This window comes from Populus nigra, chromosome 8 (assembly GCF_951802175.1).
Source record: "Populus nigra chromosome 8, ddPopNigr1.1, whole genome shotgun sequence".
NCBI classification, from domain to species: Eukaryota; Viridiplantae; Streptophyta; class Magnoliopsida; order Malpighiales; family Salicaceae; genus Populus; species Populus nigra.
This window is the reverse complement of record NC_084859.1, coordinates 12,752,615-12,767,879: the sequence shown is the minus strand read 5'-3', so window position 1 is coordinate 12,767,879 and position 15,265 is coordinate 12,752,615. Positions and strand designations below refer to the sequence as shown.

Here is a 15,265-nt window from a genome sequence, read left to right as displayed (position 1 = left end):
CTATTGAAAAAGCTAATTTCTATTTCCATGAAAGTTTTTTTAATTTTTTTTTATTATTCCAAAATCTTTCTTTTAATTGGTTTTCATCTTACAATTTGATATAAGTTTGTCCAATAAGACTGCATTGATTAAATCTACAAATATCGGTTAAAATTGAACAACATTCTTTCATATATTACTCGCAAAATCAACATAAATGTTATGATGGCCTATCTTTTACCGTTAAAAAGCCTTTTTCTTCTTCTGAACTAGATCATTAAGCAGCTTGGTAAGGCTCTTAAACTATGCTATACTTTATATTCGAGTGATGATGGGCTCAAGGTTTTCTGTCTTTTAGATCAAACCCAAAAATGCTTTTGCATATTTAGAGTTAGTATAGATGTAGACCTTAAATCATTATGTGTCCCAAAGCTTACTTAAAAGCAAGGAGCCCAAATTGAATTTGTACAGCTATATACCTTAATTTAGGCCTAGGATGCCCTGACGCTCCAATTCTCCCCAAGACAAACCATCCTCGACTTGAGCTCGAGGTGCCTTGGAGCCCACTCGCTTTACGGTACCAATAACACTGAATTAGATGAGATAGTCCCTAAACCTTTTTTTTTTTTTTGAATTTGAGGAAACCTTATTCTCAGAAAACATATTTTATGAGCCCAGATAATTGAGTAAAACATGTAGCCTCGGATGCTGCTGCTTGCATACCTAGACATACAACTCATGATCAAACTCGGTCCACTCACCACCAATCAAGAGGACAAGACATACATGCATTAAATATGACAAGCTTCTCAGACATATATCACCCAAGATTCAGTCCAATGATTTTTATCAACTGTACATAGCCAATATAGCTTGAAATTATGGTAGCTTTTGTAGTGGTCTGTTATCACTACCGAGCCTTTGTCCAGAAGGAGTCCAGAACTTAAGTAGCAAGCAAATTGACTACTTTGTCCTTGTATTGACACACTTATGGTGGTTTGATGCTATATAAATAGCCTTGAACAGTAAAGTAAGATCATCTTCTTCCTCAGGTTCAACCCTTAAGTATGTATTTGTTTGCAACTAAACACCCATACATATACATATACATATCTTTACAAGGCTTGTAAAGATATGAAGGAATAAGAGAGAATCAACTGGAAGGAAGTCAACTGGAAGAAAAAATGAAGAGGTGATAAGCAAAATTATAGTGAGAACAACTTTCCATGCAAAACTAGATTTTGTTAAGAACATGACGGCTATAGTACATTAGAAGCTCCAACGCCGAATCACGTGGTGGAGCTCAAACTGCTTTTTGGTTAATGAAATCTCTGAAGGCGTCCAAAGAACTCACTGAACTCGTTGGAAACCCATGCTTAAATTTAGCACTAAGCAAAGCTGCCCTGTTCTTGACATCTTCATCTCCCCATAGACTCTCCATTCCCTTGATTATATCATCTTTCTTGATCAACTGTGAGAAATCATCAGAGACCATGCATCCAACCTTGAGATGTTTCACTACAAGTTTGGCATTGTAGTTTTGGTCGCCTCTAATAGGCCATGCTAAAATTGGGATCCCACGCCCAATAGCTTCCACCGTAGAGTTCCATCCACAATGTGATAAGAACCCACCAGTGGATGGATGGCTTAGTATTAGCAATTGTGGTGCCCATCCATGTATTATCAAACCTCTTTCACCAACCTTTTTGTCCAAATCACAAGGAAAATAACTTTCACCGGCCTTCGCACCAGGTTGACCCTCAACGAATTGCGGCGGCGGACCAGACCCACCCGAACCAGGCTGGATTACCCAAATGAATGGTCGGTTCGATGCTTCTAACGCATCCGCCAAGTTTGGATACTCTTCCATTTCAGGACCCACTTCGCTACCAAAGGACACATATAATACTGAACTAGGTGGCTTTGAATCTAACCATGCTATCACTTCTTCCTCGGTGACATTGGATTGCCGGTTGGTTCGAATTTCATGGTCATGAAGAAGTGAACCAGCCGATTTCCAATATAGTTCGGGTAATAACGGGCCAATACCCCAAACTGGTTTTTCAACTTGATCAGATAGATACTGAATGAATGGACGTTCAAGATCATCACATGTGTTGATCATATACGCGATGGAGCCCTTAACTTCATCCAGCCACGGTGGTGGTCCACCGAGCTTTGGTGGACCCATCATTTTCTGGGGGCCCATATCACCTGGTGGTCTAGGAAAACCACCCATTGGACCGCCTGGTCCACCGAGCTTTGGTGGGCCCATCATTTCCGGGTTGCCCATATCACCTGGTGGTCTAGGAAAACCACCCATCGGACCGGCTGGTCCGCCCAGGCCCGGCGGACCTCCTCTACCACCTGGAGGCCTATGCGGCCTACTTTTAAGGTCGGAATCTGTGAGAGCCATTTCCTTTGGTAATCCAGGGAGTAAACGGATCTCTCCGGGCTTCAATTCATCCAGGTGGCCCTTCCACGCGGCATACTCCAACGCTGCCGAGCAAGCACCGGATGTAAAAAACCCAACGGTTGGAACCTCAAACTTTTCAAAGACTTCAAGAGTCCAGCCCATCATAACATCAACAATAGCACACGCGGGTAGTCCCGAGTCCGGGTTCTGTGATCGGGTTGAAAGGAGGTTTTCAAGGCCTTGTGCCATCTGGTTGTTGTGCATATGAGGGGGGAAAGGCGGGTCGGGTCCTGGCTGCTGTAAAGGTGGTGGAGAAGAGGGTAACTCAGCTATTTCAAGAAGTGGATATTGGTGAAGATAGGAGGGGATATTGGAGGAGAGGTTGGAGGGAATGACAAGGGTGGTTCGGAAGTTTCTTGATGCGACGTGTTTGCAGAGTTCCATACTTGGCAGGAGATGGCCCTGCCCAAAAAATGGAACAACCCATATTTCTTGAGTCATTAATTACCGATACTCTTGGTTTCTCTGTCTCCCTAAATCTACCTTGAGATCTTGCTTCTTCACCAACTCTTTTATATAGGAGGTGGGAGATCAAGAAGACTTAACGAGAAAGAAAGGGATTAGCTAAGGATTGTCTTGACTGTTAGGTGTTTTTAGTTAGGCAGAAGGCCATGCCCTCATGAGAGAGAGAGAGAGAGAGAGAGAGACCGCGTTGGTGTTCTGATCGCTTTTTATAAGATAAAATCTCGAAGGAAGTAGTTTATAGGTGTTTGAAGGCTAGCCGTAGGATCCTAACTAGTTCAATTGACGAGGAAAAAGAGGAGGAGAATTTAAAGCAAAAAGAATCAAGAGAAATAGAAAAGAGCAGCCCTATTTCTTTCAATTGTGGTGCCCATCCACGTGTCATCAGAACAAACTAGGATTGCCACGATTCTCCTTGTCGGTCGAACCTCCAATTGCTCGCATTCCTCCAAGTGTGGGACCCACTTCATCGTCAATCAAATTTTATTCCCTCTTCCCGGACGGACAAATTGGGCAATTAACATAGAATTTAAAAAGAAATGTGGCGGCAAAAAGTTTTGGTTAAATAAGATAATTCAGAATTGTAATATTAATTAAATTTTAGTAGTTATCTCAACTATTACATGAAAATGCAGCAATAAATTTTCTAGGATTTAAATCGAACAAAAAATGTTTTATATGAGATTTATTATTCAGTTTGCTAATTTTACTTCTAATTTAGTTCATGATTTTAGATAATAAAAAAGAATTTTCTAATTTTAATAAAATTTGAACAAGATTTCTTCTATTTAAAAACTACATAAAAAATTATTTACTGCTTAAAAAATCTGTAAAGAAGCACAATAACTAAACACGATAAATTCTCATATTTTATATCATAAATAGTTTCAGAAATGTAAATAAATTAATAAATATACATTCAAAATAATTGTCAAATACTTAAATAATACAACATTCTACTAATTAAAATTTCAAAATATATCAACATAACTCATCTATCTATTAACATTTATGTTGTCTAATAGATGATTCGAGCTCATCAATAACACGATTGCATCCTATGTCTGTCTGTGTTTTTTGATTAGGAAAGATATTTAAATTTCATGACATGTCATGCTTTTGAAGCACGATAACTATCTGGTTGTGCTTAGAAATAGCAATATTTAATACATACAGTATTTCAGAAACACGACAAGATAAAAATATACTATTTTGTTAATTTTTTTCAAATGATGTTATTTTCTCGTAATCTTTAAATTACTGTGATATTTTTTATATATATAAAAAAGTCTCTTGACGCGACAAACAAGTAATAGAAAATCAAATTTTTATCTGCAAGCTTGTAATTTGGCATTTTATGTGTTCACAAATCTGCAGTTTCTCCTTCAATACACCCAATCACATTCTACCCAGTCATTTCTATGCGAATTCCTCCGAGATAGCTTCCTTCTTGCTCATAAACCGGGGGCAATTTAAGCAAAATGTTGCCACAAACATCTGCATTGGGATAGAAGTAGTTTGTTTCAAACTTGGCTTTTGGTGGCTGGAAAGGGCAGTCAGTCAGTCATTAGGGAAGGAAATGGATAGTTTGTATTCTATCTCTTCAAAAACTGTCTTTGCTTCCTGGGACTGTTCCTTCCCAGCAAAATATGTTTAGCCATTGATTTGTTGCTTAAAAAACTGTCTTTCCCCTTCAGAATTTTGTGTCAGGGTTTCTGATAAATTGAAAGAATTGTGTTTAAATTATGAATTTTATGTTAGGATTTAAATTTAAATTTAAAATTAGAGAAAATACAAATGGAGGGTGAATTGAACCAATGAGCTAGATTTGCTTGTGATGGGTCTTAAATTATAAAGAAATAATAAAGAAAAGCATGGTGTCTCTAATGGTGTATAAGGTCACCTAAGAGAGAACAAGTTAACATGCAATAAAATTATGTTTGCTTAAGAAAATTATGAGAGAGAAAAATGCATAATGTTGTGTGAGAAATGAATTTTAAATGAATGTAATTATGTTATATTAAATAAGTAAATCTCGTATACGATAGTGAACTGAAATAATTGAGTACAAAGTCAAATTCATGATGAATTAATGATTGAATAGTAAATAATATCGTGTGTCAAATGGTACAGTCAAGATAGCAAGTTCAGCATAATAGTAAGAGATTTTTTTACGAGTTTAAATCCTAGATAAGTGATCAACACGTTTAAGAAATCTAATTAATTGTTTTAAAATAGTCCAAAAATCCATTAATTATATCCTAGTTTAAATTGAAATGCATGAAAGATCAATTAAATGTTTGATTTCCCACGCATTACCACTTACGCACCATGAAATCTCTTATAGAATTCCCTCATGCTAAGCAAGCAAACACACGTACACACACCCCCTTGTTTGATTTCCCACGCTATGCTATGCGATAAAACAATTTTTTTTAATGTAAAAAAGGTAAGGGTTGTTAACATTTTTTCACTATCTAGAAAAACTTTAATTATAATTTGAAAAGTTGATATATGTATTTAATAAAATACAAAAAAAATTATATATGCTAGTAAATAATAATAAATATATTAATTTCAATCAAAAATTGAATCGAGAAGCTGAAATAACAATATAAATTCAATTATTTAATCTCACATGTGATGAGGTTTTTATGTTTTTTTTAATTTAATTATACAAAAATAAAATTATTTTTAGTTAGAAAATAAATAATTTAAACTCTATTGAAAAAAAATTATAGTGTAATTCCTCCTTTTTTTTATTAATATATATTTTTTTTAATTTTATTTTATCATGGGTTCTTAATTTGATAAAAAAAAATTAGAATAAATATAGATCATTAATACCAATATAATCCATTTTAACCGAATATTTGATTTATTTCCTACATCATGAGAATCCCATATCAAGTCATCCTAAACAAATCATCTAAATCAACCTAAAATCTAGATTAAATAAATAAAAAAAGGTCAAGTGACCGAATTCACTGTTCACATGCCCAGGATTTTGAACCCCAACTATTTTAATGTTTTTGTTAATATGTCAGCCAAATGAGGAATGGATTGCATCATGACGTCACTCGTGAGCTATGCTATGCTTTCTTAATAATACATTTATATCCACCGACATAATAGAAAAGAACTGGAAACAAAATGAGGTAATCGGATTTGACATGCTTAAAGCCATAGAAAGCAGCATTCTTATCTTCTTTTATTCACGTAGCCTGTTTATTTTATGTTTTAAAAAAATTATTATTTTTTATTTTTTTATTTTAAATTAATATTTTTTTTAATATTTTTAAATTATTTTAATAAAAAAATAATTTTTAAAAAATAAAAAAATATTTTAATATATTTCTAAGTACAATATATTTTGAAAAACTATCACAGCTATCTTTCCAGACACGCTCCGAAAACAACATCGAGTGATAAATGAATAGTTGATATTGACAGATTCATATTCATAAATCATCATCAGCCTGCTCTCTGTCAAACCAAACCAAGCAGTAAACATCAGCTCATCTTTTACAATCTTTAACTGTGGCATCTTGATATTCATTTCATTGCAGCAATTCAATGAGAATGAGATCTCTGCAGTGGCTCGTGTCTTATTTTTCTCTCGGTTTTGAGCTAAGTTCCCAACGAAGTTAATCATACAAGTGCTTAAGATTTTTGCCTTCCTATATCATTATCACCATCTTCGACAAAACAATTGCTTACTGCAACCCATAAAATTAAACTTGCGACCATCTGCACAGGAAATTACAAGGGTTTGTCCCTAAGCCTGCACATGCACCATACAACAACAGATTTACATACATGAATGGACACCACTTTCAACTCAGAAGTCTAGGCTATTATGCTATGGTTCGTCCTTCTATATAAGCACCTTTTTTCTTATTCCCAATCAATGTAATTCCCCACTCACATGTGGTTTCTCAACACAAACAAAAACCAACTTCATGTAGTCATATACATTGATCAAATAAATGTGAAATTTGCATCAGCAATCCACCAGAAAGGAAATATTACAGATCCATTAAAACTTCTAAACTTCCTCCTCCCAAAACTAGATGGGGAAGCTAGAAAATCTAAGCTTCACCTACAAAGATACATAACCAAGACAGCGTATAAGATTAGAAAAAAGAAAAAACCTTCCCAACCACAATCAACGACTCAAAGCACCTTAATTATGTTGAGAATTGATGAATAACAATTATGTGCAGTTCTTCCAAAATTCATTCCCAATTGCAAGACAAATCTAGGGGTATTTATCAGGAGTAAAAATGGTAAATCATGGATGTCACTTCTAAACTATTGCAAAACTATCAGACCATACACTATATTCAAACAGTAAAAATGGTCAGATTGAAATAGTTTTTTGAATACCATTCAGAGTTTTCAAGACATTGATAGATGGTTTACGCTTGAACCTGGAGACTGGAAACAACAGGAGTCATGACAGCTAACAGCACTAACAGATATGATAAACATGTCTTTCATAATTTGAAATAATAAAAATAGCACACCTTTTCTATTTCAAGGATGCTTCTTCAATGGATGAAGCAGAAAAAGTTGGCGGTAGCGTAAAGGATGAGGCTAGAGTCTTGAACATACACCTTGGACATATAAATCTGCAACATGGACAACTCAAAGACAGAAAAGGAACATCGATTAAAACTGTTACTACATGTCATTTTAAATTGAAATTTTCTCTGGGATCAAATGAATACCGAATTCTCAAACTGACGGCAGAATATCCAGGGCAACTTCTTTAAGGGAGGGCATAGCTTCCTGTTGATGCAAACATATATAGGCATTCCTAACTTTTCGTAGGACTTTCCAGGGACCTGGGTAGCACCTGAAAAACGGTTTTGAAAATAGAAGTTGTGGTTGAAAACAATAAGAAAATATTAAATCTATTGAGCCAAACAACCATTAGTTGCAAGCAGCTTTTGAATTTAGAAGAAGAACAAAACGATGAGGAATTAGTACTTCAGGCATAAGCAGAGGTTCACCAAGTAGTGGCTATGTTGGGTTATTCCCGAATTCAAACACACAAATTTACGTGGTTCGGCAACTTGCCTACTCCACGGAGCTACTGGTTTGTATTAATCAAGCTTAGAAACAATACAAACAAGAAAATAAGGAGGAGGAGAAAATCTTCTCTACTCAACTCAAGCTCTCTCTCACGTTTTTTCTCTCTGTGTTTTCACTCTTCTCTGCGTTCTTCACACACCAACCCACCAGCTCTTCACTGAGCATACATATATATTAAGCTAGAAGAGTGAAGGGCATAAATCATGCCATGATTTATGCCCACCGCTTGTGTCCACCATGTGCCAAGTGGGAGATTAGGTATTCCCACTTGCATATGGTGGGACATTGTTTGTCTTCCACTTGCTAACAATCTCCCACTTGGAGACAAACAATGAAATCATCTTTTATCCTTGAAGACCAACTGAAGTTTTGCACAACTTCAGTTTATCAAGTGTAACTCCTTTGGTTAACATGTCAGCTGGATTCTTGCTTCCGCAGACCTTTTCTAGCAGTAATTGCTCCTCATCTAGCAATTGTCGGATGAAGTGATATTTGATCTGAATATGCTTAGTCCTGGAGTGATATGCTGGATTCTTGGCAAGGAAGATTGCACTCTGACTGTCGCTATACAAAGTACCCTTTCCATTCATCTTGCCCAATTCTTTCAGAAAACTCTGCAGCCATACGATCTCTTTTGCAGATTCTGAGACTGCAACATATTCAGCTTCTGTTGTTGAAAGAGCGACGATCTTTTGCAAGGTAGAACTCCAGGAAACAGCAGTACCTCCTAGAGTATATACATATCCTGTAGTGCTCTTTCTGCTATCAACATCTCCTGCTAGATCAGCGTCTACAAAACCTTCAAGTTTCAAACCACCAGCTGTGAAGGTAAGACATGTCTCTGATGAACCTTTTAAGTATCTCATGATCCATTTCACCGCCTCCCAATGTTGCTTTCCAGGATTGCTCATATATCGGCTTACAACTCCCACTGCATGGGCAATGTCTGGTCTAGTACAGACCATAGCATACATCAAAGAGCCGATAGCTGAGGCGTATGGAATCTTATCCATGTATCCACTTTCTAGCTCAGTTTTTGGTGACTGGTCTTTGCTGAGCTTGAAATGATTCCCCAGAGGTGTACTTACTGGTTTAGCATTATCCATACTAAACCTGCTGAGAACCTTCTTGACATACTCTGTTTGTGAAAGCTTTAGTATGCCTTTGTCTTGATCTCTGATGATTCTCATGCCAAGTATTTGTTTAGCAGCTCCCAGATCCTTCATTTCAAACTGTTTTGACAATTGTTGTTTCAGCTTGTCAATCTCTTCAATGTTGGATCCTGCAATCAACATATCATCCACATATAATAGTAGAATGATGTAGGAGTTATCAAAATGTTTGACATAGCAACAGTGATCAGCCTGGCATCTTGTGTATCCCGTACTACACATGAAGTTGTCAAACTTCTTGTACCACTGTCTTGGAGCTTGCTTCAAACCGTATAGGCTTTTCTTTAGCTTGCAGACTTGGTTCTCCTTTCCTGGTATTTCAAACCCCTCTGGTTGTTGCATGTAAATGTCTTCCTCCAATTCTCCATGAAGAAAAGCTGTTTTTACATCTAATTGTTCAAGATGTAAATTCTCTGCTGCTACTATCCCCAGAACAACTCTGATTGTTGTAAGCGTCACAACTGGAGAAAATATCTCAGAGTAGTCAATCCCTTTCTTTTGTTGAAACCCTTTTACAACAAGTCTTGCCTTGAACCGTTTGCTTCCATCATGCTCAGTCTTTACTCTGTAGACCCACTTGTTTTGCAAAGCCTTCTTTCCTTCAGGTAGTGTGGTCAGCTCCCAGGTCTTGTTCTTCAGCAACGAACTCATCTCCTCCTTCATGGCTAACTCCCACTTGCTTGAGTTTCCATCTTGTAAGGATTCTTCATAACTTAGCGGCTCACCACCATCTGTCAGCAAAATATAATTCAGTAGAAGTGTGAACCGTTGTGGGGGCTTTACAGTCCTTGAAGACCTGCGAACATAAACAATTGGTTCACTTGGCTCTGCATCATCTTGTGTAGTGGTGGGTACAGATGTGCTTGAATCTTCTTGTAAAGACTCTTGAGTTTTGTTTTGCTCGGTAACATCGGGAAGCCCTTCTAATCTGATGAATTCAGATTTTTGTGGACTTGTATCTGAATCAGTCATATCTGTTTCTGCACTTGATCTGTCTTTGTATAAAACTTTCTCATTGAAGATCACGTTCCTGCTTCTGATAATCTTTCTGTTCTGATCATCCCAGAACCGAAATCCAAATTCTTCATCTCCATAGCCAATGAAGAAACATTTCTTGGATTTGGCATCTAGCTTGTTGCGAGCATCAGAATCTATATGCACATAGGAAACACACCCAAAGACCTTTAAATGAGAAAGTTGTACCTCTTTTCCTCTCCATACTTCCTCGGGCAATCTGAACTCCAAAGGAACTGATGGTCCACGGTTGATCAAGTAAACTGCAGTATGAACTGCGTCAGCCCAGAATGTTTGAGGTAGCCCTGAATGCAGCCTCATGCTTCTAGCTCGTTCATTGATGGTCCGGTTCATTCTTTCAGCAATGCCATTCTGTTGTGGTGTGCCTGGAATGGTCTTTTCCATTCTGATACCATTAACAGCGCAATACTCCTTGAAACCTCCATCAATGTATTCTCCTCCATTATCAGATCTTAAGCATTTCAACTTTAAACCTGATTCATTTTCAACCATAGCCTTCCACTTCTTGAATGTTTCGAACACATCAGATTTATTTTTCAGAAAGTAGACCCATACCTTTCTGCTGAAATCATCAATGAAAGTTACGTAATACCGAGAACCTCCAAGAGATGCCACTGGAGACGGTCCCCATAAATCTGTGTGCACTAGTTCTAGCTTTCTTGGTCTTAAGGCCCTGCCAACCTTTAAGAAACTAAGCTTCTTCTGTTTTCCAAGAACACAGCTTTCACAAATGTCTAGATCAACATTTTTAAGCTCTGGCAGTTTTCCCTTCGACTGAAGTATTTTCATCCCTTTTTGACTCATATGGCCGAGTCTACAGTGCCATAGCTGTGCTTGATTTTCTGCTTCAGTAGAGGCAATAATGTCTGCAAATCTTGTGGTCATATACAGGGTGCCGGTTTTCTTTCCACGAGCCAAAACCATTGCTCCCTTTGATACCTTCCACATACCTCCAGAAAAAAGGATTGAATGACCACTCTCATCAAGTTGTCCGACTGAGATCAGCTTCTTCGTTAGTCCAGGAACATGCCTTACATTTTGCAAGTTCCATGTAGATCCATTCATTGTCTTGATCTGCACTTCTCCTATACCCACAATCTTCATTGGTTGTCCATCGGCCAGATAGACTACACCGTGATCTCCAGCAACATAGTTTTGCATCATCTCATGGTGTGGTGTACAATGGAATGAAGCACCAGAATCAAGAATCCAATCATCAATTGGACTTTGTACAGCAAGAATCAAAGCGTCTTGCACCTCATCTGTGGTAGTGTTTGCAGAGTCAGCTTCAGGTTTTTTCGGTTTTGTGCAATTCCTCATGAAATGACCAGGTTTGCCACAATTCCAACATTCAACCTGCTTTCTGGGTCCGAACTTGCTTTTACTTCTGTATCTTGATTTGGATCTGCCTCTGGATAAACCTCTATCCTGTCTCCTCCCTCGAGTGTTAATGTTGAGAGCTGATCCTGAACTTGAACTTTCACCTGAGTCTTTCCTTCGCACTTCTTCGGCTAAAATCAAGTCTCGGATATCATCATATTTCAGTTTGGATTTTCCAGCTGAGTTGCTCACGGCTGTCCTCATACCTTCCCAACTGCTTGGAAGTGAAGCTAGTAAAATGAGTGCACGGATCTCATCATCAAACTCAATCTCTACAGATGACAATTGATTTGTGATAGTATTGAAGTTGTTGAGATGCTGTGTAACAGAGGTGCTTTCTGTCATCTTCAAGTTGAACAACTTCTTCATCAGGTGCACTTTGTTATTTGCTGATGGCTTCTCATACATCCCAGACAGGGCTTCCATCAGTCTTGCAGTGGATCTTTCTTTTGTAACATTGTGAGCAACTCTTCTTGATAAAGATAACCGGATAATACCCAAAACTTGTCTATCAAGAAGCAACCAATCTTCTTCTGGCATATTTTCTGGTTTGCTCCCCAACAGAGGAAGATGAAGTTTCTTCCCATATAAATAGTCTTCAATTTGCATTTTCCAATATCCAAAATCTGATCCATCAAATTTTTCAATTCCCGCAGCCTTTATTTCATCTGCCATTTTTACTGTTTCTCCGATTCGAATTTGTCAAATCTGACCTTACAGATGTGTCCGGAACGGCCAAAACTATTGGAAACGACACTGAGATCACCCCAATCGGACTTCGGATGGCTCCGATTTTAACAATCAAAGTTTTGGATCAACGGACGGTGCAGATGAAGCCGCGTGTCAGGCCAGAATAGTGTCTGCGAAGCACTGGATCAAAACTCACTGTTGCTGACGTGTCATCCACGTAAGCCAACTGGGACCCACGTTTGCTGACGTGGCAAAAGCACGCGTAATTTCGGCTGACGTGGCAGTTGATGACGTGTCTGATGACTGGACGTATGACGTGGCGGATGACTGTGCAGAGTTGCTGGCGTGGCTGCTGACTGGCTGCTTGCGTGGCGGGTCAACCCGGTTCAGTTGCAGACAATCGGGTGAAGACGACGCGTGGAGAGCGTGGAGCGAGTGGTCGCGCGTGGGCAGTGCTGTCGTCGGCGCGTGTTGGCGCGTGCGGGCATGCAGGACGTCGGTGCTTCGCCGGGTTTTCACCAGTGAATTCTTCTCTTCTTCCTCTACGCTATGGTAATGTCAAAAACACGTTTTGTGAACTTTGATTTTTGAGTTTGGATCAAACACCCTCTTTTTCAAGAACAAGCTCTGATACCAGTTGTTGGGTTATTCCCGAATTCAAACACACAAATTTACGTGGTTCGGCAACTTGCCTACTCCACGGAGCTACTGGTTTGTATTAATCAAGCTTAGAAACAATACAAACAAGAAAATAAGGAGGAGGAGAAAATCTTCTCTACTCAACTCAAGCTCTCTCTCACGTTTTTTCTCTCTGTGTTTTCACTCTTCTCTGCGTTCTTCACACACCAACCCACCAGCTCTTCACTGAGCATACATATATATTAAGCTAGAAGAGTGAAGGGCATAAATCATGCCATGATTTATGCCCACCGCTTGTGTCCACCATGTGCCAAGTGGGAGATTAGGTATTCCCACTTGCATATGGTGGGACATTGTTTGTCTTCCACTTGCTAACAGGCTACAAACCTGAAAAGGGTTCCTCCATTGCGCCCTTTAAAATTGTGAATGTAATATACAGTCTCCATCAATGGGAAGAGTGTCTTCAAAAGAGAGGCAAGCTTAGGATAGAAAAAGGACGGATAATCTTTGTACAATCAAGGACACCATGGGCTAAGGAACATAAAACTCGACTTAAATTTCTGAAAATCAGAAACCAACTAATGAAAGAAAATATGCCATGATGCACGGAGTTGAAGAAGAAAAAAATGGAAACATGAAGAGTGGAGTTCTAAAGTTAAATGATAATAATAATAATAATAAAAAAAAAACTGGAAATTGATTTTGAAGAGGAATGGATGAGCACAGCATGCAGTGAAATGGTATAGATAGCACTGAAAAGCTTTAAACGCTGAAATAAACAAATAAGATTTTGCAAAGGATACAACCAGATCTTATGCGGTCAAGTTCTCCATTGAATATAATCAGTTTCCGGGCTGTTTCCACAACAGCTTCTTTGTAAAGCTCTTCCACCACAAGCATTTCTGAATCGAAAAAACAAATAAGAGATATAAGGCCTGTGTGGAGTTTGAATCAACAAGATGGCAAGTTAGAAGGTACCATTAACATTGAAATATGGATAGGCAACTAGGAACAGTTCATCCTCTGGCTTCACACGGTCTGTCATTTTGACTTTTTCAACAAAACCAAAATCCTCGAAAAATGATGGCTTTGTCAAATAGTCCAACTTAAGCGAAGATCCTTCAAATGCTGATTGTCTTGCAAATTTAACTTCATTAGCCTCTGGAAAGAACTGAGACAAATCCATGGACAGGTTTGTTAACAGAGCCAAATGCTTGAATAAGTAGACCAGATTCAGAATGATCAACAGCATCAAATGAATAAAGAACTACCTAAAAAACCCTCCTAGGAAGATATGCAAAATCCTACTTGGGAATAAAATTTCTTAGATGTGAAATCATCATAAAAAAACTTTGTGATTTTTCCTATCTACATTAATGAAAAGAGAGAGAGAGAGAGAAGCAAATCAAGGATACTTACAATTCTGGTCCTTGTAGTCTTTTCTGGACTTACAAAACGATCACAGAATTCACGAATTAACTGCATGCTTCCAGTCATCTCTATTCCTCCTTCACCGTCACCTGGTACAACCATATATATTAACGGGAATAATAAAAATAGAAATCAAAATTAAGAACCATAAAGATATCAAAGGCAAGTGAAGAGAACCCGGTACAGATTCGAGTCCGGCTGTTGGGAATTCAATCTCCTGAAAAACAACAAATGCTCGTCGTTCACAGAATGTAATATTGTGAATTCTAATACTTTAATTAGTAAATAGCTGATTTAGTTACTAACCATCAGCTGTTTGTTATCTTCCCAAGCCAATTCAGTTGCTTTTTTGGCCTGTTAGTAATCAGTTATCAACAAACACACACACACACACACACACACACACACACTAAAACAAGAAAAAGGAAAGAAAAAACATCAAACAACTCTCAAGATTTCAAGCATCGGCACATACATACATACATTTTTTTTTTAAAAAAATAGATAAATTGCTTACTTGATCAAGAAGCTCCTCATAATCACGAGGAAATGGCACATCAAATTCAACAGAAGAACTTCTTCCATTTCTGGGTACTGTTAATTTACTTGCAATTCTGAAAAGGGCTTCCTTCTCTATCCAAAAACTCTGTCAGTTACAAACATCAAATTGGTAACTAACTGATTTTATATACATGCATAGTTAAAAGTTAAGAATTATTCTACTTTTTTATTTGGAAGTGAAGGAGTTGCTGCGTGAAGTAGTGAAGAGGCAATTGTTGTGGTGTAGGATAACGCCATTTCCCCTTTTCTTTTCTTTTTTTGGAACCACAAAGAGAGAGATAGAGAGGAGGAGGTTTTTTCAGTTGAGCGATTTATGCCTACGGTTACATGCTAGATGGTG

General features: G+C 37.9%; 2 protein-coding genes across 16 annotated transcripts; both read right to left on the bottom strand.

Annotated features, from left to right (window-relative positions):
- Positions 1–1,152: 1,152 nt before the first annotated feature.
- LOC133700574 (abscisate beta-glucosyltransferase-like) lies at positions 1,153–3,137 on the bottom strand. Its single transcript, XM_062124144.1, has one exon. It carries the CDS (start codon positions 2,894–2,896, stop codon positions 1,283–1,285), a length of 1,614 nt encoding a protein of 537 aa, XP_061980128.1. The 5' UTR covers positions 2,897–3,137; the 3' UTR covers positions 1,153–1,282.
- Positions 3,138–6,338: 3,201 nt separating this feature from the next.
- LOC133702249 (protein LPA3) lies at positions 6,339–15,265 on the bottom strand. Of its 15 annotated transcripts, none has more exons than XR_009843693.1 (12): positions 15,088–15,263; positions 14,882–15,010; positions 14,671–14,718; positions 14,542–14,581; positions 14,353–14,453; positions 13,912–14,104; positions 13,737–13,835; positions 13,321–13,438; positions 7,651–7,778; positions 7,447–7,551; positions 7,307–7,357; positions 6,339–6,701 (listed from the first exon to the last, which is right to left on the bottom strand). XR_009843693.1 is itself a non-coding variant. In XM_062126549.1 (10 exons), the coding sequence occupies exons 1-9, from the start codon at positions 15,160–15,162 to the stop codon at positions 7,658–7,660; spliced, it is 924 nt and encodes a 307-aa protein (XP_061982533.1). In that variant the 5' UTR covers positions 15,163–15,265; the 3' UTR covers positions 6,793–7,566; positions 7,651–7,657. The 15 variants fall into 15 exon arrangements, 2 of the variants coding, with proteins under 2 accessions (XP_061982533.1, XP_061982532.1); XR_009843695.1 differs by having other exon boundaries at positions 6,339–6,667; XR_009843691.1 differs by lacking the exon at positions 6,339–6,701 and adding an exon at positions 6,793–7,019.

Excerpts from the sequence above, each read along its gene's own strand:
- LOC133700574 (XM_062124144.1), bottom strand. The coding sequence starts at position 2,896 with ATGACTCAAGAAATATGGGTTGTTCCATTTTTTGGGCAGGGCCATCTC.
- LOC133702249 (XM_062126549.1), bottom strand. The coding sequence starts at position 15,162 with ATGGCGTTATCCTACACCACAACAATTGCCTCTTCACTACTTCACGCA. Across the intron at positions 15,011-15,087 it reads CTTCACTTCCAAATAAAAAA|AGTTTTTGGATAGAGAAGGA; the intron begins GTAGAATAATTC and ends TGTAACTGACAG. Across the intron at positions 14,105-14,352 it reads AGACTACAAGGACCAGAATT|TTCTTTCCAGAGGCTAATGA; the intron begins GTAAGTATCCTT and ends GATTTGTCTCAG.